General features: G+C 42.0%; 1 protein-coding gene across 1 annotated transcript; it reads left to right on the forward strand.

Annotated features, from left to right (window-relative positions):
* Nucleotides 1-255: 255 nt before the first annotated feature.
* foxo1a (forkhead box O1 a) lies at nt 256-25,208 on the forward strand. The gene is made up of 3 exons (XM_029445971.1): nt 256-1,226; nt 20,121-20,312; nt 20,943-25,208. The coding sequence occupies exons 1-3, from the start codon at nt 594-596 to the stop codon at nt 22,128-22,130; spliced, it is 2,013 nt and encodes a 670-aa protein (XP_029301831.1). The 5' UTR covers nt 256-593; the 3' UTR covers nt 22,131-25,208.
* The last annotated feature ends 1,232 nt before the right edge of the window (nt 25,209-26,440 follow it).

Below are 26,440 nucleotides of genomic sequence, written 5' to 3' on the forward strand. Positions count from 1 at the left end.
GTAGTGCCGCTAGTTTTGAATTTTGTTATTTAAGTTAGTATTTGTTTTTAGGTTTTGCAAAAATGTTGTAAACTGTTCTTCAGGTTACTATACACTGTGATTATCGGCTGTTGGCAGAAGCAGAAAGAATGAAAACAAGGACCATTTTTTATTACAACTCTTTCGATGCCATTCATTGGCGCTCTTCTGGTGTCAATCAAATATGGGCGGTGTCAGCTGATACTTCCAGTAAGTCCTCACATGCTGTACAACGCAGAGAGTCAACAGGCTGTACGGAGCGCAGACGGAACATCACTACGACTGGATAACAAAAACAAAGCAGCGGGTCAACACACTGTGGACACACAGACAACTTTTTTTCACAGGAAAATCCTTTTTAGAAACATAGTTTTTTAATATAGTTGACATAGATGTTGACCGGCTTGGGATGTGACATTCAGTGTAAACTTTGCGCCCAGGTGGAGCACTATTTTCCCGGACAGATTTATCTTGTATTCGCTCATATTTCAAAGGCAAAGTTGCGACTATTGAGTGGCGACAGGTTCGTCACATTTACATGACATTGTAACACTTGGCTCCGTCACCACTCGACCATGGCGGAAGCGGCCCAGCAGCCACACCTGGTGGAAATCGACCCGGATTTTGAGCCCCTGTCGCGGCCCCGGTCGTGCACTTGGCCTTTGCCCCGGCCGGAGTTCATCAACCCGGGCGACTCCAACACGTCCTCGCCGGTGCCGTCTGTGAAGCAGGAACCCACCGGCAACGACTTCATCAACAATCTCAGCCTGCTGGAGGAGACCGAGGACTTCACGGAGCAGAAGCCTGTCATCCTGTGCACCGATTTCCAGTGTCAGGAGAACTGCGTCCACCAGCAACCTCCACAGCAGCTACACCAGCAGCAGCAGCAGCAGCAGCAGCACCCGAACCCTCAACTCCCGCATCAACAGCAGCAGCAGCAGCAGCAGCAGCAGGTGCCTCTGCTCTCCTCCCCGGTCGGCTCATCGTCTTCGGCGGCCGCGGCCGCAGCTGCTGCCGCGGCCCAGAGGAAGAGCAGCTCCTCCCGGCGAAACGCATGGGGGAATATGTCATATGCAGACCTCATAACCAAAGCTATCGAAAGTTCTCCTGAGAACCGACTAACTTTGTCTCAGATTTACGACTGGATGGTGAAGAGTGTGCCTTATTTCAAGGACAAAGGAGACAGCAACAGCTCTGCAGGCTGGAAGGTACGTTTTTCTTTTCTTTTTTTGGGGTACTTTTATCCAGGAGATACAGTGTGCGTAAATGTGTGTGTTGGGAGTTTACAGCATGAATGGCTTATGGCTGCTGCTTATGCCCGATAAAGCAGCAGCCTGTGTCAGTTCTCATACAATGTTTTCCAGTCGGGCGTTTGTCTATCTGTGGCACTTCACTGTGGGTTCACATTGACTTGATTGTCCTTTATGCTATGTTTTTTTTATATCCTGTGGAATCACTGTAATATCCATCCAGGGATTTCTGGATCTTTCTGTGGCTTTTAATAGTCTATTGTGACTATATAATGCTTTTTGATCCGAGTTGTTTATTGTTTATCTCCATCATCTATGGTTGTCACTGTTACATCTCCTGCAGTCCTAATACCCCCCCCCCCCCCCCCCCCCCAAGTGTTTTATAGACAAAAAAGCATTCATGAAGAGTTAAGTATCTGTACAGTTGTTAATCATTTGCTCTCAGTCATGCCCCCCACCCTCTTCATTGTCATCCATCCAGTTCATGGCAATTTAGTAAACTGGCCAATTGCTACCATGACCTGCAACAGTCATCTGACTTCTCCTTGCAGTATGTGATTTATATGAGTCTGCTGACTCAACAGGGTTTTTCTTTCTCCCCTCTTTCCCTTATTGCTTCCCTCATGTGCTTTTCAAAAATGCTGTGAGTTCTGGCTTGGTGTTTGAGAGAACACTCCTATCTCTGCTGTTACTTGGAAATGTATAGATTTTAAGGCTAAATCACAGTTTTCTATATTAGAGTGATGCGCCTTGAATGAAGCTGTGTTTGTACGTCTATGTCGTAAGGAGATACCAGAAGCATTCATGTGTCCTGGTAACGTTCCAAAAACGTTACACAAGAGGGGACTTAACATTTCTGATGTGGTGTGGCAGGCCCTCCCACTGAACACTATTGAAGGGCGTAAACCTCCCTTTGGAAACACATAGTTTCAGTGGTGTCTGACATTAAATTGATGACAGTCCATTCTCCCGGCAGGAAATCATATTGAGCCTGTAGTCACACATTGAGAGATTTATTACGGCTTCCCTCTGTTATAGGCTGTCTGGGTTACAGATGAAATTTAAAGCAGTTGTGGTGGAGTTTTTGTCTTCCCCTGTCAGACCAGGCTCCCATGTTTTGAGTCATGTGCTGAGAGCTGACACATTTGTGTCAGGCACGAATACCAGCAAGAATTATTATTGATATTATTTTTTTTATTGAATCACATAAATGGATACAAAGAGTTATAATAATTCAGTCCACTATTATATTTTTTGCCATATACTGGTTTTGCTTTTTAAACCATTTTTTATAAAGTTGTTCCATATTCACCCATTTGACCACAGTGTTTACAAAAAGCACAAGACTCGTGTTGAACTGTCAAACTAATTCCTGTCAGTAAAATGATACGAGAGTGAAAAAAACCCCTTCATAGTGGTGAAATACACACAGTAAACAAAGCAGGCACTGGGCAGATATATTGCTGGAGTGGTGATACTGTCCAAGTAGGTTTGGTCCTTTAAGGAAAAGCAACGTTTTCCGTCTTTAATCATCATATACATTGGTACTTTAAAAGGTTCATCACCTATCCTGCTCTATGGATTTGTTATGGTTTGTAGGCATGGTGCTTTTAAGTGTGTGTGTGTGTGTGTGTGTGTGTGTGTGTGTGTGTGTGTGTGTGTGTGTGTGTGTGTGTGTGTGTGTGTGTGTGCGTTCTTGACTTTAGGCTACATTTCAGACTAAAGACCAGTTCATTTGGAGATGGCTTGTGTTAGGTTAGGTTATAGCTTGAGGTACACAGGCACAGATACAACTGTTCTCAATATTAGTCGTGTAAATCACAAGTTTTATCGTATGATTTATTATATTGTTTCTTTGGACAACAATATGATAATTGCTGCGATCACAAAGTCTATATGATATGATCAACTCACAAAAAGCAATGGGAATTTCAAAATAATGGCGTATCTTAAAGATATTGGATCGTTGGGGATTGAATCGATATATCGATCCAGATCGATGGATCGTACTTCTAAAGATAAAACAACCTTAAAAAAACTTAAGATGCATTTTTGTGGGAATACATCTATAAGGACCGAGATCATTATCAGTAAGTTTGTAAAAGCTAATGGGGAACTGAATAAAGAATCTAATGGCAGTGTGTAGGTGACACCTCAAACACCTACAGAGTGTCAGTCAAGTTTGTCTGAGGTTGTGGCATAACAGAGAAACAATCAGGACGTGGTGTTGACTTTTAAAGATAGGACCATCTGTCCCATGATTTTTTCTTTTTCTTTAAAATGATGTAATAACCATTTTCTGATTATATAGGAGACTTGTCACTTGTCAGCAGTAGAACCAACACCTCAATGAGCATGAAACACAGCTGTGGTCAACACTTTCTCAGTAATACTCACTGGTTACAGTGTAATTAGGAAGTTATTATATAGCAGAGTGTAGTTATTATGTACAATGGTAGATCTTTCCATTTTGCAAAACATGCAAAAGAGTCAAAGACTGTGAACATGTCTGTGTGTCTTCATTAATGTCCCTAAATAAACAGTGACGTTTCTCAGTGCTGTTCCGTCCATTTGACAGTTATTGTGTGATTGGTGGATTGGAGAGGGGCGCTCTGGGCTGGGCTTGCAGCTTATCCTGCCATGTTGGGGGTGTAGACTGAGTAATACTGTGGGAAAGCAAAGTGCCATTCACTGCTGCAAGGGGAGTTATTCATAGAGCTCCCCTCGGTTCCACACAGGGGGGATATCACACATTGTCTCTTCAGAGCAAAATTACTTATGAGCCGGGGCTGAGGAAAGGTGACGAGATGTGGAATGGTAATTTTATGTGTTTTTTGTTGTGTTGTTTCTTCTCCAACAATCTTTTGGATGTACACTTTAATTTCCAGAAAGTTTAATTTGATTAATCAATATTAAACTCCTTAATTCTTTCCATTTAAAATGTGGTGAAATATGTATATGTTTTGACGTAAAGTTCTCGAGTATAGCTTTTTCCTTTCCGCCCTGTGATATTCGGTCTCGACTGAAGTGACATGTCTTATTGGTAACATTGAAATATGTCAATTGTGAGCAGACCTCACCTCGGACTCTACATATTCAAACAAAAGCACTCAAAACAATTAACAAGCAACCTTTGATTTTAACTCAGTAAATCTTCAAGACAAAAAAATAAAACAACCAGAATGAGAGCCAAGCATGTTCTGTAGTTTGTGGAAGTATTGGGCGGATTCATTGGTTGAGTGTTAAGTCATAAGTGAAGTTTGTGGTGGCTCCTTCTGTGTCGTTAGACGGTGATTACGATGACAGAAGTCACAACATAAATGCTTTCTAGGCTTCTAGACATCAATGAATGTTCAACATCCTCAAACATTGATTATAATTCACTTTAGGTTCAGTCTTTTTAAAGATAACCAGCCATCATTTGTCCATGTGACTGATCTCTCTGAACAGATGGGTCTCTTTCTCCTGAAGGGAACGGTTGAAGCGCATGTCGTTTTCATTCGTCTATGATTAAGACTGTCTGCTCTGTAATTGTTTGAGGCAGTCCTCCGCAGTCGGTCGTGTCTGAACTGAGTCATGACAGCCTCCACACTTTTCAGGCCGTCTGCGACAGTGTGAATTTTGTGGACAGTTGTGCCAGGTGAGACCAGCTTGGAGAAGATCTACGAGTGGACTGGACACCGGCCCTGGCACAGGACGCCATCCAACAGGAAGAAGAACAGATGGCACAAATGATGTATCACCAAACCTAACTGCAGAGCTGGTTAATTATATTTGTCCCATTTCTGTTTTTTCTTCGTCATTATTGTATATCGTTCAATTATTACAAACAGCGTACACAAAAAAGTTGCACACATGCCTTACTACAATACACTATATACACACATCCTTGCATACCTGCCAAAAATCTGTTATTTCTTGTATTTCTCTAGTATACGTACGTCACCACAATATTTGGTTTCAGCCAGTGGAGCTGAATGGCTCAGGTGCCCTTTGATGTTAGTATCAAGATCAATTTGGTCGTAGTTTTTCTCAGTACATGACGCTCTCTTGACCTGAAATTCCTCAACCTACGCTGGTAAATACTCCCACGGGTCTCAAAACAAACTGTGCCGGAGCAGCCATACACATAGGTCTGAGCAGATTGTACAGCAGGTGACACAAGGGTCATTACCATGTAAATGCACCCAGTGACTCCAATCCCTCTCAGTCTTACAGTAAACACTGCAGGTGTCACTGACAGGGTCAGGATTCGAGTGTGTGTGGAATACAGGACAGGCATCTGTAATTTGACTTGATAACCAAGTCATGGATCCCATGCATCTCCAGAATGCAAATTGAGCTGTATTAATATTTGGGATTTGACCAAAGCAAACAATCTTGATATGGATCCCTTAGATGTGTTGTGTACTAAGCGGGACATTTCACAGAAATCAAGAGATTACTAAAGCTTGAACCATAACAAGAGTTCAAATATAGATAAAATGACGCAATACAGATGAACTCTTGTATTATGGCATCAAAGGGAGTGCTTTATTGGTATCAATGGTGTAGCACTATTTCTAGATTGCTTTTGTCTCGCTGTATATTTGCCCAGCCCTACCCAAACATCACATTGAAGGCAATTCTTTAAAGTTTGATTGATTGATAATGAAGTCTATGAGTCACATGTACCCCTGTTTCGTTTAATTATCTTTGATTTTGGATGGTGTAACTTTCCTGCCAGGTTGTTCTTGTTCTCCATACATTTCCCATTAACCTTAGGAATACGGCTTAAAGAAATACAGAAGCAAAGAATTAGGGCGTTTTAATCCTGAGCGATCACAAAGCTGGTTGCACTTTATCACCAATCACAAACTGCGTGTTTCTCTGTGTCTGAGTGCGTATTAGTAGGACAGGGAGCTGGAAAGAACAGCAGTCCTCCTGTTTCTACTGGTCTAACACGCACACACGTCTCACCCCCCTGAGGGAGTCGAGGAGGCCGACCTTGGCATTGCCCCAAGACATGAGGGGCAGCTGTGTTTCTCAGGCAAAGAGCTGGAGGAGCTCTCCTCACCCTCCTCCTCATTTCCTGCGCCGCCTGCCTCTCCATTCCTGGTTTTCTGCCTCTGCACAAAGCAGGGCACACTTAGAGTTGTGAAGAGTCACCCCCCCTTTCCCCACCCCCTTGGTCAAACCCCAAGGAGCTAACCACTTACTGTCTTCCCAGAAAAAATTAGGAGATAAAGACAACGAGAGAGAGAGAGAGAGAGAGAGAGAGAGAGAGAGAGAGAGATAGAGAGAGAGAGAGAGAGAGAGAGAGAGAGAGACCCAGAATGCTCTAAGTTCAGACTGGGTGACACTTGTTAGGAGTTGCATAACACGACATTTACTGGAATCAGGGAGCCGCAGGCCAAAGTCTGGTGCCACTGGTTAGTCAGCGGAACTGTGAGGCACTGTGTGAGAGATATGTGGGACGCTAGTCTCCTGTGTGAGTGTTTGTGTGTGTGCACATAACCTGGGCCTCATAATTAAAGCCCTGCTGCTGGCAGATGCACAGACACGATGGCAGACAGACAGACAGGCCGATACAGGGAACATTCCTGCACAGGCTTTTATATCTTTTTTAATGTGGCGTGATATACTGACTTTCCTTCTCTCCCCAGTTGATTTTAATCCGATATCTCCTTGTAACTATTACTGCTGTCGTGTCATGTGACATGTGATCGAGCCCGAGGCCGAGCGGTTGGGAGGCGGGTTAAAGGAAACGCCTGTGTGCTTGTTCTATGGGCGCATGGACGCGGAACACCTGAGTAATTTTATACTCAGAAGTTAAACTTTGTTGGCTTCATGCGCCACTTAGCAACTGTCATAAGAATGAACGGGGCCCCGCCTCCAACGTTGTATCCAGTTCTGTTCATACATCCATTGTGAATTGATGAACTCTCTGTGTAAAATGTCCTGGTAGATACTAGGAATTGACCAATTGTTGAGTCTATATCATGTCAAAAAAGAGTGGGAATGCCCATCAGAAGTTCCAGAAACCCAAAAAACTATTTGCATTTGTAATGATGCAAAACTAAAAAATGCAGATCTGTCTATTTTCTTTTGGATAATTGACTTAAATGATCAAAATGTTCTGCTGATCAAGTAACAGGTTAACTTCCTGGTTCAGCATAAGTACATACACTTGTTAGGCTTTTCTTTGGCTCAGCATGGTATAAAAAATGTGATGTCAAAGAGTGAAAAATGTTGTCATGGTCAGAGTGATGTAACTGTGCCCATCCACACTGATTTGATTGGGCAACAGTGTGAAACTAATAGCCCCACAGATTATTTCACAACCTCATGTTGTCCTTCTGCCCCGCTCCACATTTGTTTACCTCTCAGCCGCAGCGTTAGTACTCTGTTGTTGCCTGTCTCATTCCCTCTACCAAGAAACATTTTAGAATATTAATGACTTAAACCTCAATAGAAAGAAAGCAGGTCAGTGTGGTGCAGCTGTGATTTGGAATTATGTTTATGTCTGGTGGTACACGTGTGTTTATTTATTTATGGATCTAGCCATTCTGTAGCTATGAAGTCACTCCAATTCGACCTCAAACGAGTATTGTCAATTGATTCCATGTGCTGGCGCTGTCTGGGTCATTGTTTCGCAGTAAACCTTTAACAGCATGGTCCAGAGTGACATGTGAGAATGCCATCGGGCAACAACAGAAGCTGTGAGACACATACCACACACGGGGATCATGCCTGTCTGTCTGGTTGTCTGTCTGAGTTGAAGAGGCTTTACAAGTTCAGATTCTGTTGGCTCATTGCTCTGCTTGCCAGACTATTACAAACACAAGGATTTTCTTCACTCGATGGCCCCAGAACATGCAGAACCTATGTAACATGCAAATAAGTTGAACTTCAAAGTTGCAATAATTGAGGTTCCTGTTGCTCCACGGAACAAAACAACCACTTTGTATTGCAGATGGTTGATATGCTTTTTGATGTTCCAGGTGGCTGGCTGCACCAGTCTGAGCCACCAATGATCATTTTTAGACAGCTGAAACAAAAACATATTTCTTAATACACTTTATGATTGTTAGAAATGCCGCGTAATGAGTTTCCGCGCTTGTCATTGCAGAAAAACACCATTTTCTTCCATTATACAGCTGCTAAATTTGAATCCTTTGGAAATCCCTCATTGGATTTTTATTGTTATCTACATTATTCTACATTATTATTTTTACATTCAGAGCTTGAAATTGGAACCAAAATGCAACTGATCAGATCCCAACACTATTTCCCTAAGACAGGAACATTCAGTTAAACATACTTCATTTGAGCATTATCTATTAAAGCCGTATGTTTACTGAGCTGAGGAATAACTATAACTATATTATAAGTTATACTTTCGACCTCAGTTAGTGACACAGCTGGTTCTACACTGGTAACTTCACAGTTAAAGAGCCTTTATCTCACTGGAAAGGACCCAGGAAAATCCCAGTAAAGTGCCCCTTTCATGTCAAATGTGTACACGGGTGTTTTCCACCCACCTCAGATACTGACATCACACAACCGTGCAGCACTCCTGCCAGTGTTTTGTCAGTTCTCTTTCTGGCTGTGGACCAGAGGACAGATCATTCAGTGAGTGTAGAGTCCAGTAACTGCACAGAGGGTGAACGTGATACACATAAAAGATACCAGCACAGAGTAGAGCCTCATTCAACAGGAAAGAGGAAAGGTGCCCACGCAGGCTCTGGAGTAGGAATCCAAATTGAGTTGACATCCAGCGGCGTGGACAGAAAAACAGTCAGTGAGGATGAGTCAGATTGTTTTGTTTTCCTCAGTGCGGGTTTAGTAGTAGCAGTCCGAGAGCACGTGACCGTTTGTTTTGGCAGAGGGTTTGCCGAGGCATGGCAGTTTGTTTCACGGAATATGCTGTTGCTCTGCCTGCCACCACAACTTCTCATCAGTCAGAACTTTTGGAAAATTCTCCTGTGGGGTTAACAGGAAGACCACAGCATTGTTTTACAGTGTGAGAAGAGGAACCTGTGTGTGGATTTAAAATAATTTCACCATTCAAATGAGAAGTGAAAGCCCTCAGCACTTCTTCTTCACGCATAACAAAATGTGGTGTCCTATCAATTTCTCATAGCTTCTGTGTGTGAACCGGCCGCAGACACACACAGGGAGTGAGTAGAGCAAGGCTTTTACGGGACCGCTCACTGCTGAGGGCCCCACACCACAGGCATTACCCAGACTCACATTGTTGTGCAATTCCCGCCCTAAAGCGATTATGCACGGTGCCTGTCAGACTGGCCGGGCATTATCACACAATCACACATGCCTGAATGCATGTGTGATTGTGTTCACATCCATCAACGCTCACAGGAGCTCTGTAGCTCGCTGGCATGGGTGGAAATTTAAATGCGCACTTTCATTCAGATTAATCTTGACATGTAATAATTATTTTACAGATTTGACCTAAAGGTGAGAAATATAAGAATAGTGCCCTTATTGCATTGCTGTATCTACATATCCCACATCTTCTATTCAGCACTAATACTGGAGTTTAAAGAATCCTGTGTCATGAATCATGAATTTAATGTTGCACATGATGAATGTAATAAACAAGTGGTGCTTTGCCATTAGTGTTATCTGTGCAGTATATAAGTTATGATCGCTTTGTATGCCGGTACATGTAGCGGCCGTGATTGCATGCATTATCTCTTTTTCTAGAATCTATTACTTTTCTCTTCCTCCACCTGCTCTGCTCCCCTTTTAACATATGCAAATGTGCGCTCAAGACTGACAGGAAGTGGGTGCTTTGAAATCAGCACAAGGTATGCAGTACCAGTCACAGGGTAGTGATATCATGGGTAGTGGAAGCAACACTGATTCTGTGGCCTCTTCCAGTGTGCCCTTCATTTCTTTTTAACGTTCTGCTGCTTTCCTCCAGTCAGAGCTGGGAAATTAAATGATTCAATGTTATACCTTATCTTTCTAAATTCTCATATTGAGATATTGTGGTTCACACTATCAGCATTATCAGCTCAATAATACCGTATGACGTAAGTTAAATAGAGCCAAAGTAAATGCTGGAGTGAGGCTTTGGTTTGCTCATGTATGGCTCCCGTCCTGACCTGTTCGCGTGCCCTCTTGATAATAGCCCCTCTGACTGGGATGCCAAGGCCAGGTCTTGGTGCCCTGGTTTAATGTCACACATGCTATCCACTGTCCCTCATGACTGATTCGTTTTTTATTATTATATTCATTAGAGGAGATTTTGAATGTAGGGCTGCATTTCTGTAGTCGTCCATCTCAATCTACTATTTCCAAATCAAAACATTAACAAACCCTTTTCCCATTATTTTTCCAAGGCCACCGTCAGTACTGGACTTTTTTCAGCGAAATGAGCTCACAGTAGCACAACACAGCTGTTCTTATGAAACTTTTATTTAGCATTGTAACACAGTTACAATATATTTAATGTGTGTCTTCTATTGGCGCTGGGGTAATAGCAACATGGCTATATAACAATGATACACAAGTGTTACACAGAGCAATATGTTTATGTTAAACAAACTGTGTATTGCATTTCCAAAACACATGAAGATATCTTTTAAGATGAGCATGACACATGGAGTCTCAATGTAGTCCAAAGTTTCTGTTAAAGCACTCTTTCTGTGAGATTTGCATATACAGTATATTTATTTTTTATTTATTTTATGTATCACTGTTATTTCCTTTCAATAATGAGCCCATGGACGAAGAAAAAAATCAACTATGTGATAAAAGGACTATAATGGATCCACTACGTCTCATAAAGTTTCTTTTAAGTTGTTTTCTCTGTGGCAGAGTATGAGTCATGCTAGTTATAGAACTGGCCAACAGGTAAGTGCATTTCAGCCCAACATACAGACGCACTGACTGCTTCATGGACATCTTGCATGAAGTCTGTTTTTTCTTTTCTTTTTAACAGCATGTTTATTCGTACTTATGTACATTTGTATTTCTAAGAAAAAACAGAAAGAAGATTTATTCACAGTTTGGCAAACAGACCAGATAAAGCCAGACAATCCACATGGAGAGGAATCTCCAAATAGACTGAGGCCATATTAGTATCACGCGCTCATTTGGTGACATTATTGATAATATGTGCCCTCTTTAACACTTTTTTAAGCGCTGACGTGCAAGTGATGTCCTTGTTTAATTTTACAGGAGAGTTTTGGTCTCAGTCCGTATTGAAAGTGCGGGTGGTCGTTTTTCTTCTTTTTTACTGTTTTACTTTTTTACAAACATTTTTGGCCTGTTTTCATGAAGACAGTTTATAAGTGCACTTGTGTGTGTGTCAGTGCTTTACAGTGTAAACCAGCACAGAAAAGAAGTGTACCAACGAGAAATCCTCTCGGCTCTGTATCTGAATTTAAATTGATTGATGGAATCAACATCCAGCCATAAAACGGCTTTGGGGATATCCCCGGGTTTGCCAGGTTGAACTGGGGTAACGGGCGTTTAAATATAACCCCCCGAACACTCCCTCCCATGGTGGGCTCAGGCCTATGGACTCAGGCCGCCACACAGGCACCCAGCAGTGTTCCACACACTGCATCTTTATCCCGGTAGAGCAGGCAGCAGCCCAGCCCAGCCGCTGTGCTGATCAGAGGCAAAAAATATCCCCGCTCCACAGACACAGCTCTGTGCATTTACAGACTCACATTGTGTTGCACGCAGCAACACATGCACATATTTCAGCATGGTAAGCTTAGCCAGCACAACCCGGTCCCTGTCTGTACACATGAGCTGTGTGCTGCTTAATTCTGAGGCAGGAAATCAGCGAGCACAAGAGAGAGCTCAGCATGTCAACAGAGATTGCTGTTCACACGCTGCTGGAGCATCATCTTAAAGTATATGTAGCAGTTATGTATATTATACATAAACAACATATGAATAGTCTGAAGAAAAATACAAAATGTAATGTGAATCATTTAGTCAGTGACTCACTCACCAATGCAGCCGACATGCAGGTGATATAAGTGCAGCGCAAGGCACTTTTTCTTACAGCATTGTTCTTTTTCGAGAGTTATAGGGTCTTTTGAAGTGCAAGCCTTAAAAAGAGGTGTCAGTTGAACAGCTGATGGAAGAAACTGATGCATCTGTTGAGGGTTAAAAGAAAACCTTCAAAAACGTATTTGATCAGTTTTTAATTATTATAATCACATCATTACAATGGAATGAGATTAAAGTCAATAAATCATCATATTTAATTATTACCCACATTTTCTTATTTCTTGAACACCGCTGCCTTAGAGCAGATAAATGCAATTTGAATTGACAACTTGGCCATTGTTGTGAATTAAAATATAAATTATTTTCTTTTCTTTTAACAGCTTGAGAAGAGTAGCAATCATCAAACATGAATTATGTATTCTTTTTTAGAACTTAATAGTTTACCACTGATTTTCCTGCATGATTCTTGTACATGTTGATTGCTACAGAATTGGCTGTAGGCAACTCCTCATCCTTTTCTAATAGGCTTGGTGAAATCTCTAATCAACAACCTTTTTTAAAGTGTTGATTGTGTAGTTTAAAGTTTGGTACTCACTAGCCCATTCAGCAGCAAAGTTTTCTTTTGCAGTCATTTCTCCAAATGTCAGACCTCGGCCCAACCAGAGGAAATGGCAGATGATTTCTTATTCTCGCACCAAGTTATGTTTGCTTGGATCCATAATGAGGGCAAGTGGAGAACCTTTAAATGTACAGTAAGAGCTTTATCCACCATTGTAATCCAGCTGGAAAAGCCTACCTGGACGAGGGGCCCCCTCTTTCCTCTTTCCTTTTGTTTTGCGCAGTCAGACTACAGAGTTTTGATTCGGAAGTGTTAGCTCTTGAACCCGCTGTTTGCTTCAGCTAGTCCCTTGCATTGCACCTAGCAGGGCCTCATTCTGCAGTGTTTTGCATAGAAGCCAGAGGCATCAGCGGGATCAGTATCAGGACTAGCCAGCTCTTCCTGTGCGGATACAATGCAGCAGGAAGTTCGCTAATAGCCCCTCCACTCCGCCTCTCATCTCACACTATCATACGGCGATGAAAGATCCTGGAGTGTCAGTGGCTTTGCTGCTTCTCACCTTATGCACAAAACCACTCACAGTATTTATCATACGTCTGCAGTGTCTGTGAGACCGATCAATCTTAAGCTTACCCAATCATCATCCGCTCAGGCTTCTAAGTTCAGCTGTGTGTGTGTGTGTGTGTGTGTGTGTGTGTGTGTGTGTGTGTGTGTGTGTGTGTGTTTGGAGGAGGGCGGTTTGTTGCACTCAGATTCCTTGCAGAGGATTGTGAAAAGGAGTCCTGCCAAGAGGCCGTCAGTAAATACATTTGCAGACAGATTTGCTTCTGCATGACCTGCATTTTCTGCCTTTCCATCTGCGCTTTATGACCGTCATATAACTCAGCATCTCACGATGGCCATTTTGGAGTTGTAAGTAACCTGTAAGTCAGCTGCTTGGGCTTAAAGAACTTAAAAGTCAATTTAAGGAGCTCCACACTGAGCACTCTGTGTCCGGGCCTCCTCTCTCCCCTCTCTTCGCCAAATTGAATAATTGGAAGTTGACGTCAGCGGGTGAGAAAGGAATCCTTTTTGCTGCAACATGAGTGTGCAATCAGCTGTGGCCAGTAGTGCACGTGCATGATGTCCCAGAGGAGCATGTGAAGAGGACAAGGGAGGAATAGAATACTAAGAAGGGGGCGGGATGGAGGGAGAGGGCAGAGATGATTTCTATTTCTGGTTGGATCATGCCCTAGGGTCAGTTTCCAATTTTAATCTGGGACTGTTTTTAAAAACAGAAATTGTGGCAAAACATACTTATTTTTATATCACCGTTAACAGTGACACATTTATGCGCTCCTGGCCAGCCGAACCTGCGGCGCTGTGCTGTGTTGCTCGCTGCTACGCAACTTTAATGACAACAATCATTTTCTTTTTTCCGGACTGTTTTAATGAAACCCGAGGGTATAAATAATAAAAGCCCGAGGCTTTACATTTCCTGAGCTCTACTTTTTTATTTCCACTGCCTTTTTATTATCATTGCTGTATTGACTTGAGTAAATAGGTCACTGATTATCACTGGCCTGTTCAATATTGGTGCTGATAATAACTTATCAAACTGCAAACACATAAAGTCATCGCAGTCTATTCAGATTACTTTGTGAATGTGGTATTGCTTTATGTTCTGTGTGTGTGTGTGTGTGTGTGTGTGTGTGTGTGTGTGTGGGATGCAGATTCCTTGTGTGTAGCTGAGCATGTGTGAAGATCAGTACACCCAGACTGTAGTAGTCAACTTTTATTTTCAATAAAGCTCGACACTAAAACGATCACACTGTAGATAAACACTGTTAAGCGAAACCAGTTTAAACTATTAAACCCACGACTAAACGTCTATGAGTCAAACATTTTAAGGCGACATTTAGGTGCAGAGACTTGCATTCAAATCATTTGATCTTTATTGAACATTGATGTCCGATAAATCAGAAATCCCCCCCCCCCATTAAACCACCAGGCAGAAATCCCCCCCAAGATAAAGCGAAAAATCCCCCCAAAAAACAAATAAAATTTGAGTTATGGCTGTTTGAGGTCATTTGGTTTAGAAAGAGCTTTCCCAAAAACTATTTGAAGTTGAGTCAACTCATTGTATCTTTAGCCAAGAAGAACTAAAAAATAACTATTACTCAGCTCACGTGCTCTTACCCTGCCTCCACTATGTTCAGCCTCTGCAGCCACAACACGCCACCTTTAGCGAACCGGATTTCATAATCTACTTGTTATAATCAGCTACTGGATCACAGATACTAAATGCATCTCACATGAATGCCATCAGTGTGTCTTTAGATGTTTCTAGGATCCCAGTGGTTCTCCGTCACTTGTCGCCCCACCACCTCACCTGGAGCTGTGTGCTCAGCCTCATGCTGTTGTGAGGCAGGCAGACCTGCTGAGCTGGTGTTAGGCTAATAACAGGTTGACACGTTTTCTGTCTTAACCACATTGCTCTAACTCAGCCCGACTCAGCACAAAGCTCCAGACATGACCAAGCTTCAGCTTAAGGGCTACTTACTTTGGGGGTTAGAAATGGTGCGATACATACTCTATAGGTCGTCCTCGTCACAGCCGCAGACATTACGCAGAAAATAGCTAGTTACAGTGCAAGAACAGAACACCTGCCTGCCTACTTTTAAGCCTGAAACATGGGTAGCGAAAGGTGAAAAGTCTGTTCAGGACAGCATCTCTAACGAGTTCAGTGGAAATAGTGCAGGGAAACCACCGGGTTCCATATCTCTGCTAAATGTGTGTGAAACTTAGAGAACTGCTGGTGTGTGAGTTCGAACCTGCTGCACGCTTTCAGACTGTGAGGATGCAAAATTGTTGCAGATGCTTAATGCCTATAGCTGTATGGGCTTTGCAGCTGAGGTTTCACTTGTGGCTTGATTCAAAGCAGCACTGCAAGTAGGTGTTGTAGCACTCTTCTGGGGATTTTTTTCATTCGACGAGTTGACATTTGAGCAGCTCTGATAGTTTCAGCATTGCAGAACCTCAGTGTGCCAGCATCTGTCTGTCTCTCCAGTTTTCTGCAGGTTCTTTGCTACTGTCTGCAGGAGAAAGAGGAGGACAACACAGGATAAGGACATGTAGGAGTTGTAATTGTAATTGTAAGGAGGTAACAGAAGACAAGGAAAGAAGGAGAGGAGGGAAGAAGATGATGAAAGGAACGAAGAGGTCAAAGAAGTAAACGTGAGGAAAGAGTAGAAGGGAGTAATGAGGTGAGAGAAGACAGGGCGAGAAGGAGACGAGATTGAAAGAGGGAACGGAGAGGAAAAATAAAGAGAAGGAGAGAAGGTGGAACAGGATAGGGTGATGCTCCGAACACTGTGGCCTTTTTAGTAGGGCTGCCAGTGGGGGAGTTGAAACCAGCACAGTGTGTTCTTTACTGATCCATGCCCACTCACACACAACCCCTCTTTCCCTATTTCTTAAATAGCCTACACTCAAAAAGCACATTCTCCTGCTCCCTCACACAAACACTCACACCACCCAGACGTCCATACTGCAGCCACTTGTTGAGTCATGACATATTTCAGTTTCAGCAGTCACACGACAAAGTGAACATTGCTTTCATTTGATAGATATAGTGCGACATCAGGGGTCAGTGCCTGTTGCTAGGGGCGGTTGGATGAGCTAAATTTGCGGTGTCCACCTGGCTCACGCCACTGCGGCTTTAGCATTCCATGCCTTTTTACTCTGCCTCACGACCGCCGCGTTTCCTGTGAGGCAGGAAGTCAGCTCTGTTTCCTGTCACAGTCCTCTTTCATGTGGTCACTTCCTCGTGTTTTGCCACAGCGCTCTGTTCTGTTGACTCAGATAACGGAGGTGGTGCTCCTCGTGGTGGGCTCAGGCAGAACGGAGAAACGTCTTTTTATTATCTCTGGCTCTAGCCTTCAGAGATACAGTAACGTCAGGTTACTGCCTGTTTTCACAGCATTTATTATGATTACATTCCTCAGTGCGGTATTAACTATGTTATAATTGAAAGCAACATTGGATGTGTTGATATCATTTACCGCCTTTACACAATCTTTAGTTTATTTTTCCAGAACTGTCTCCATCCTTTTGTTGCTTTTCTTTTTTTTGTGGGAAGAAACAAAATAACGCTTCTTTTGAGATAGGACGGTGTTGTCATATTTTTATACAACACAAGATAGGAGCGTCCTCGAGTGACGGTAATCAGAGTTCAGTTCTGTGAAATAGGGGGTTTTGTAACCTTGCTGAGGAATGTTGATTGTGATGGCTGCCTGGCTGGGAATCCTGCCTTCACTGTTTCCTAAGAGATACTAACAAGTTGGCTCTGATTACGATTGAACTTTGCACACAGTGATTAGCTGGAATGTTAAGATTCCTGTGTACTATGACCAGAGATAAATCAGTGTCACATACAGTCACTGCATCCAAAAGAAGTGGACTCTTAATTTGTAAAAGAATATATATATATATATGTATGTATATATATATATATATATATATATATATATATATATATATATATATATATATATATATATATATACATAGTAATTACATTACAATTACATCCAAAGCGACTTACAAAAAGTGAAACAATCATGAGGACACAACTCTTATTTAATTTATTTAATTATTTAATAGGCACACACACACACACACACACACACACACACACACACACACACACAGTGGGAGACGAGGCTTTACCATTGGCCCTGGTAGAGACCCTCAGCCACACCCCCCCCCCTCATGTTCTGCCGAGTTCTGGTCCTTACCATCAGAGCAGTTTTTATAACCATTCACGTGTACTGCCTCTTTTGATTCAAGTCTTTTAAACTGCTTTTAAAATGTTCTCCAACACTCAGACTGTGACATAAGCCCAAAATAGAAACCAAAGCGTCAGAAGTGGAGACTTTAGACTTTAGCTGTGAGTTTCTCCTTTCTATCATCAGGAAGATATAGTGCTGTTACAGGACGTCCCGGCCATCTGCACTCACATTGGAGTCATTCCTTTTCGCAGCACAGCTGAAACTGCCAGCACTCTTAGCAGTCATGGGAAAGAGAAGCTCATGACCAGACTTTACTCCTCGCATTATGTCATAGCTACCGATTTGCACGAGGAGGAGGGGGTAGAAAACCATTTGCTAGGCTAATCAGGTAAGGGCTGTCGCGTCCCTCAGGTCATGAAAACTAGCTCGAGACTATTGGCTGAGGCAGTCAGGTCATTTGATTCAGGATTTCATTCATTTGTGAAGTTCCAGTGTTCAGGCTCCCATGTGCCCTAGTGCCTGAGGTCCTCCAGTGTGGAGAGGGAAAAGGGTGGAGAGAAGGAAAAGTAGATACCGTATAACCGAAAGAAAGACGCATGCATCTACTGATGGACGAGAGGCTCGTAATGTAGGCGCGCGAGATGTAAACATTAAGCCCCGCTCAGCCGTGACATTAGCTAGCTCAGGGGAGCTCAGGGGAGCCTCTCGTCCACGAGTAGATGCACGCTGTAATGGAGGGTAATAGTATTTGATAGAGCAGATTAGTCAATTGATTGATCAGTTGATTTTCTGAACATGAGTCAATAACGATTCTGTTAATTGATTAAAGGGGGACGCCACCTATTTTTCTCATGGAGGTCAGTTTACTTATCATGAGGAGTCTTACTTACACATTTGTATAATGTAATTTGTGGCTCTGGAGGGAGCTGTCTAAAGTGTTGAGAAAATAACCCTGATGATGTCATCATGGTGTTAGCTAGGGCTTGAGAATGACCATTTTTAACTGAAAGCCTTCGTTACAACTGGGGTTTGCCGTTTAAAAGATGTTGGGAGGGTCTGATAAAAGACTGTATCAAGTTGCATTATGGGAAATGTAGGATAGTTTCAAGAGCTTGACCCATACCAGGGACTTAAAGTTAGGATATCTCAGCCTCTTCCTCTTCAATTTTGAGCAATTTTATTTATATGTATCTCTTGCAAGTCTACAAACGTTATGGAAGTGCAACACTGAATGGCTGGAGTACCACTTTAATCTTTGAAGTCATTTATTAAGCACAAATGCCAAATGCTGTTTCAATCTTATCAAATGCAAGAATTAGCTCCTTTTTTATATCATTGTTGTCAAATTAATAACTTTTTGTTTTTGGACTGTTGGACAACACATTTCAAAATGTTTTAAAGACATGACTTTGGGCTATGGAAAACTGTGATGTGCATGTTTCACTGTTTTCTGACTACAAACTAAACAAGTCATTGAAGTTGAGAAATTAATCAACAGTGAAAATATGAGAAGAAGTGGTAGAGATGAGGAGAAGCAGAGGTGATGGCAGAGCAGAGGGACTGTGAACCAGATGTGAAGCAGTGACTCACAGCGGGAATAGGCTAGATGACGTTCGCCACTACGCACGCTAAGATCTGCATGTGTGTGTGTGTGCGCCCGGAGTTCCAGCCTTACTTCCAAAACAACAAGCTTTACACATGCACAGTAATGTCTGGCAAAAGGGCTCATTACTTGATGTTGTGGCCCGAACACAAAACCATACAAGAGCCAGAGTGTAAATTATTCTCTGAGGGTAAATAGTCACTTCAACAATGATTTTGAGTTTGAAATAAATAACAAGTGAAGCCTGAAATGTCCCATTACAGTAGTGTTTCCAGTAAAGTAGGACAGAAACGGCCACTTTCTGTGGTTTGTTTAGCAGACGTTTACCCAATATTCTCGCTCTTGTTTGCCGGGTTTTATTAATGCTTCACTAGCTTCCTGCACAAAAAAATTAGTTTTTCCACTGGGGGTGTCACTAGGCAACGTTAGAGCGCAGTATTAATGTGTCTGTAAGGAGGAAAGATTAGTCTGTTTCCTCCCTTTGATTCTGTGCTGGTTCAGACAAGACACGTAGTCAGGTGGAATGTGAGTGTTGGTTTAATAGTGCTTTACAATGGGCCCCTCTGTTTTTGTGAAGGGAATAAAGGCCCACATGTACAGTTTGTTTGGAGATAAGATTGTACTTTAATCTTTGTCCTGTTCACAATGTGTTGCTCATGGAGGAAATGTGTTCACATCAATTGTGTGTGTGTGTGTGTGTGTGTTTGTGCACATTCGTTTAGTTCAATTGCACAAGGCATTAGATTGTTGAGTGACCTTAAAATCTCCCTTTTCTCTTCTGTAAGTCAGCTGTCAAGCCAAATGTGTTTTTAGAAGAGAACTGCCTGTACGAATGGATTTGCACTAGTATGCTAAAGCAGATTTGAGGTGATTCAGAACACAAATCTCTCTGTTTGTCTGCTCCTCACCCAGCTTCTCTCTTTCTCCCTCTCCTGCAGAACTCCATTAGACACAATCTGTCGCTGCACAGCCGCTTTATTCGCGTGCAGAATGAGGGGACAGGAAAGAGCTCGTGGTGGATGCTAAACCCGGAGGGCGGGAAGAGCGGCAAGTCCCCGCGACGCAGGGCAGCCTCCATGGACAACAACAGCAAGTTCACCAAGAGCAGAGGAAGAGCAGCGAAGAAAAAGGTAAATAAATACAGAATCCAGCTAATGCTTTTGTGCTCTGACATCTCTAATATTTAATTATTTCACAATGCCAAGACTGTCCCTACACGGTCTTTATCAGTATCACAATTGATGATAATAATAATAATAATAATAATAATAATAATAATAATATATTATTATTATTATTATTATTATTATTATTATTATTATTATTATTATTATTATTATTATTATTATTATCATCAATTGTGATACTGATAAAGACCAGACATATAGGATTTTGGTAATATTGTAATCCTATATTGGTCTTTTCTTGGTATTAATGACTACATTACAAATACAATTTTCTGGACTTCTTAGCATAGTACAGGTAACATAAATGAACTAAGAATGATTATATGTGTTTGGTAGTAATCAACACACTAACGTATCTTCTTATTGTTTCTTGTAGCCATTCTCAAGATATTCTCACGTTATTTTTAATTCAAGCTATTTAGCAAGAACACTTTTAGGTTGTTGTTTTTTTTTGGACCATCCAACCCTGTATTTTATTTCCAATGGTTTCTGCCCAAAACATATGTTACATTGATTCTCTGGCTCATACAGTATGTGCATTGGTACACTAAGAGTCTCCGTGTCTCCCCACAGCTGTCCTTGCAGGGCGGCCCTGATGTAGGCGCAGACAGCCCAGGCTCCTACTCCAAGTGGCCTGGCAGCCCCAACTCCCACAGCAACGACGACTTCGATGCATGGAACAGCTTCAGGCCTCGGACCAGCTCCAACGCCAGCACTGTGAGCGGCCGCCTCTCACCCTTCATGCCTGAGGACGACCTCGGGGAGGCAGACCTGCATATGGGCTATCCAGGAGCCCCTGGGGCCAAGATGACAGCCACACTGCCCAGTCTCACAGAGATGACGGGCTCTCTGGGACACAGTTCTGAGAATGTCATGGAGAACCTTCTGGACAACCTGAACTTGCTCTCGCCCAACAATTCTCAGGTTGGAGGCGGTGCGACAACCCCTGGATCCTCCCAGTCCTCCCCCTCTCCGATGATGCAGCCGAGCTCTGGGTATCCCGCTTACAGCTCCCCCAGCATGGTCGCACAGCCTCAGCAGGAGTACCACAAGTGTGTGTATGGCCAAGCGGGAATGAACACCATGTCGTCCATGTCACTGCAAACACTGCCAGAGAGCAAGCCCAGCTTCGGGGCCAGTATGGGCCAGTACAGCTGCCCCGCGGGGCTTCTGAAGGAGCTGCTGACGTCAGATACAGACCAGCACGGAGAGCTCATGCCGTCAGTGGACACTGTGGTGTCTCAGTCCAGCGGAGGCTGCATGCTGCCGCCGTACAGCAGCAGCCAGCATGCAGCCAAACTCATGGGAGGAGGGAATGGTCATCCGCATGGTCTCTCTCACACTATCTCCCACAATGTGCACAGCCAAGCCCCGGTCACGTCATCAGCTATGAATGGCCACCTGCTCATGTCGCTAAGCCACAGCGGGGGCACCGGGCGTTTGCCTACAGTCAAAAGCCCTATGCAGATGCCTTATGGCCTCTCCAGCCACCTCAGCGCGGGAGGCATGCCCGGGGGCTTCTGCCCTCTCAACACCAATGGATACGGCCGGCCAGGCCTGCCTCAGCCCTTGCACCAAGAGAAGCTGCCCAGCGACCTGGACGACATGTCCATCGAGAAGTTTGAGTTTGACATGGAGACGGTGCTCCATGATACTCTCATGGACGGGGACTCCCTGGACTTCAACTTTGAGCCAATGGTGACCCAGCAAGGTTTCCCCCACGGAGTGAAGACCACCACACACAGTTGGGTGTCAGGGTAGAAATTGAAGTGCTGTTGCTGTTTTGGTAAAAGGCACAACCAGAACTCATTTGAGACAAAAAAGTGTATTTTAGGATGTTTAATCCTAAACCCAACTCCAGCTGCAGTTTCTGTACCATCAACATTTCTGTTTTCAAAAATACTTTTCGGATCACTTCAGCCGACTGTGACTGGTCGTGATCAGCTGAGGACGCATCTCCATTAGAGCCCCTGAACTGGTGAATCTGAATAATTTCTTGAAATATCAAATATTCTGTACAAACTAAGTGCCAAACATTTTTGCCTTAACATAAGAGCCAAACTGAAACACACCTCTCTGGTTTACTCAAGGTTACAGATACTATACAGTGGTTGTGTCTGAGATTTTGTTTTGCAAGTGACACTGCCAACTACATCTCATCATCAGCAGCAGCACAATCTGTAGAAGTGCACAAACTCATACCATGATGTTTACTGTGTTTCCACAATCAAACGTTTTGTATGTACAGCGTAGTGATAATTGATTACCACTACGGAAGAATTATGAAGGTAATCTGGCTCATGGGTTTGTGGACTGACGTGATATAAAGTGAGAGACTTCTCAAGGGATCCTCGGATGATTTTACATAATAACTCGCCTGAATGTATATAATGACATCATACAGTTTGTTAAATCAGGCCTCTTAGTGTATTTTCTAAGACTGTAAATAGTGTTTACAGAGCGCAAGCAAAAGTCAAGGCAGCAGAAATGAGCTCACGTTGAAAACTGGATCGGATTCTTTTACACACATGTCGAGTGGACGGATCTGTGCTTGAGGATTCTCCTCAATCAGGCTGTAAAATGGTAACACACTTTCTGATTTCTTGTACATACATTAAGAATGTATATTAAAATGATGTAGTAGATGTTTACTGGATTTAGTATATATTTGAGACCTAAATTATTTGTGGTTCATATACATTTATGCTGGTGCATAACCTAGACTCGGATATCAGAATTGTTCTGAGTTGTGCGTCACTCTGAACCTTAATACCACAGGGGCCTATTTATTGTGCCTAACAAAGTAGATATCGACTGCAGACTTGAAGGGTTTTATATTGTAAATTTCTACGGTCCAGAAGATACTCAAATCCAGCAGTCTTGAAGAGAAGTACAGTGAATTCTTTATTTTCAGTTCCCGCTTTTTCTTTTTTTTAGAAGTCATGAAGAAACAAGTGACTGTACATTGTTATTGCTAAGGTTTCCTGAACGCTTCGCAGCTCTGTGAATGTTAAAAGGTCAAGGCAGGTTGGTGGCTATAAGATTCCCAATGCTACTGTTGTTTTCACACCGGGCTGAGTCCAAGACCTGCCCGAGATATTCATTAAAGACACTGTGAGTGACCAGCCTGTCCACTGTTCAGTTTCACAACCGTTCTACATTTTCTGTCTCAAAAGGTCAGTGTGACTCATTTAAATTAGTAATGTGTGATTCCTTTGTGTCCATTAGAGCCGTCTGATGCTACCAGTAGGATCAGCTTTACTGCTTTTAATGAGACTCCACTTTCGCTCTGCCCCTCCTACCTCTACCCATCTCTGTCTTTTTAAAACATTTGATAACATAAAGATAACATGTGACTTCATAGCTCCAATCATCTTCTTAATAACAAGTCTATTTTGATTATATTTTGCTCCTGAAAAGCGCCACTAAGTGTTAAGTATTTTATCTAGCATGTATATTTGCATTTTCTGACTTGCTTTTCCCACTTATCGCTGTACTAATACTGAGCTTGTCAGCCTGTCAGTGACTTATTATGCAGAGTCACAAATAGTGTATAAGATTGTGGCTACCTTTGTGAACATGGTGTCTGTAAACATGACTGCTTCTAAGGAAGCGGACTGGTTCGCTGGTTTAGAGATAACAAACTAAAACTGCCTACTCTACATTAATGTTAATTGCATGATTTATCCATAAACCACATATATCAGCGTGTGTCGGATCATGTGTTGTCAAGGGCTCTGAGTATGCAGGTTTTTATTAAAGTCATACTAATGAGCTTGAGTAACGACCAGGGGAAAGCCCTTTAATTAGTTTGGGTGTTCAAAATGAAAACGTACATACTCCGGACCAGTAATGGCGCATGATCTGACACCGCTGACATAGATTTTTATGAAAGCCAGCGAGCGGGGCAGGGTTAAGTAGAGTAAAATGAAATTCCTAACTTTTCAAAAGGTTGTTAAAGAAGCTGCTGTTTGGCGTTGGTGCCAGGTGTTGCCTTTTCTTACCCAAACATGCCATAGTGTACTATAGCCAAATTTGCCTTTTGAAGTCAAAGTGATATATTTAGCATTTCTATCATGTGATATGTTCAGAATTATATATATTTGTGCCGGTCACTCAAGTCAGGATAAACTGTAATGAATCCATGTAGTCAGTGTCACAGGATTCACTCTAAAAGTAAAAGAGCTGTACTAAGTAAATTATATCTCTACATTTTTAAATGATTGAATCTATGCATTGTATTCCTTAATTGTATGTTGCTATTGTTATATTTTCCTTTTCTTTGAACTTATGACAGAGATATTTTATTGTAACATAGCGCTGTGAGATATTATGGTGTTGTTGTTGTCAAAACTCTATGTTCCAGATAGTTATATGGGGAAAAAAATGAAGTTTATTTAGAAAATAGATGATGCAGTGATTAATATGCTAAGCTTTTGTAAACTGACATTGTTGTATTTCTTGTATTTAGCTAAAGTTTCTAGAAAATAGCATCAAAAAGCAAATTACTGAAACAAATGTAAAGATATATTGCATTTTTAAAATGGAAAACACAATATTTAGTCTGTCATAGAAGTCCTGCTCAGAATGCAGATTCTGAACCAATTTTTGTAATTTTATGAGTAGAAAGATATCGCACTTTTACTTACATTTTATAACAAAGTGCTCCTCATGACAAGAGGAAGTTCCCATTACATATTTTAAAATAAAACTCTGTTACATCGAACTCATATACAGGAATAAATTGGAATTGTGTTGTGTGATCTGCAATCAATAAGAATATGTAACTTGTTCAATATTAATGTATTAAGACCTGAATAAATGTACTTCTGTGTTAAAGATGTGTCAGATTTTCATTCAACAACGACACAAATATTACATGCAGAAGTTGATATTAGCATCTTGGAGTTTGGTACAACCATGATGGAGACAAAGACTGTCACCATGTTGCTGAAGAAGTCTGGGAAAGTTAGTAAGTGGTCGATTGAGTTTACATTACTTTATTACACAGAAGTAATCTACCTGGCTGTCTGAAATATCAGCTGGTTGCTTATTTGAAGATATTGTTCTGCATTTAAAATGATTTCACTTATTTGAAGTCAATGTACATGCAAGATTCTTGCTGTTCGGAGTCGTATTCTCATGATTGTTTGCACTTATTGTAAGTCGCTTTGGACATGTAAGTTGGTGGAAGCAAAAAAAGGTATTTTTCAGAATAGAAGTTGACTAGGTGGGAAACCTGAATTTAAAAATACATCCATGCAAAAATAAAAATGACTTTTTTCCAATACCTGTATGCATACTCATGACACTAAAGTAAATGGAGGGATAAAAGGCTACTGAGGTCAGTTTAACTTTAACTTAAAAATAGCTAAGCTAACAAGTTATGTTTAAAATATTTCTTTAAGCTATGGCTATAGCGAGAGCTCTGGGCTTCATAATATTGGCCACTATACTGCTGTACTGCCTCCAGAGCAGTCAGTAACAGATGATTGTACATCCAAAACTCCAATATGGTATATTATTTATCTTCTTTAGCACTAATACCTAACTGGATAATGGCTTTGCGGGAGATGATTGTCTGAGGTTGTCTGGCCTGAGATCACATTTTCATCCCAACTAATAAGCCAACTGACATTTCCAGGTCAAAGTGACTCATGTAGAGGAAATTCTCGGTGTACCAATAGACAGACACCATTGGCAATACAACACAGTGTGTGATGGTATGGAAAATATAATAACAAAATAATAATATCTTGAGAATGGCCATTCAAAAGATGTTTACAAATATTATAACTTATTATAATAACATAATGTAGCATTAGTTATTTTTTTAAATAAAGAAATATTAACAAGTCATGAGCTACATGGGAAAAGCCATTGTAGATTGTCATCAAAGTATACGCAGACTAAAATAAGTCTATTTCCCTCCTCCTTCCATGCAGTGCCCACACTTAACTGGAAAGTATGCATTGTCACAGGAGGATAAAGGATCCCAGAACATGTCCAGAGGTTTGGTTTTATAAAAGACAGAACATCTCCTACTTGTGTGCAGCACTCTCAGTGCTGGC

This window comes from Cottoperca gobio, chromosome 13, assembly GCF_900634415.1.
Source record: "Cottoperca gobio chromosome 13, fCotGob3.1, whole genome shotgun sequence".
Lineage (NCBI taxonomy): Eukaryota > Metazoa > Chordata > Actinopteri > Perciformes > Bovichtidae > Cottoperca > Cottoperca gobio.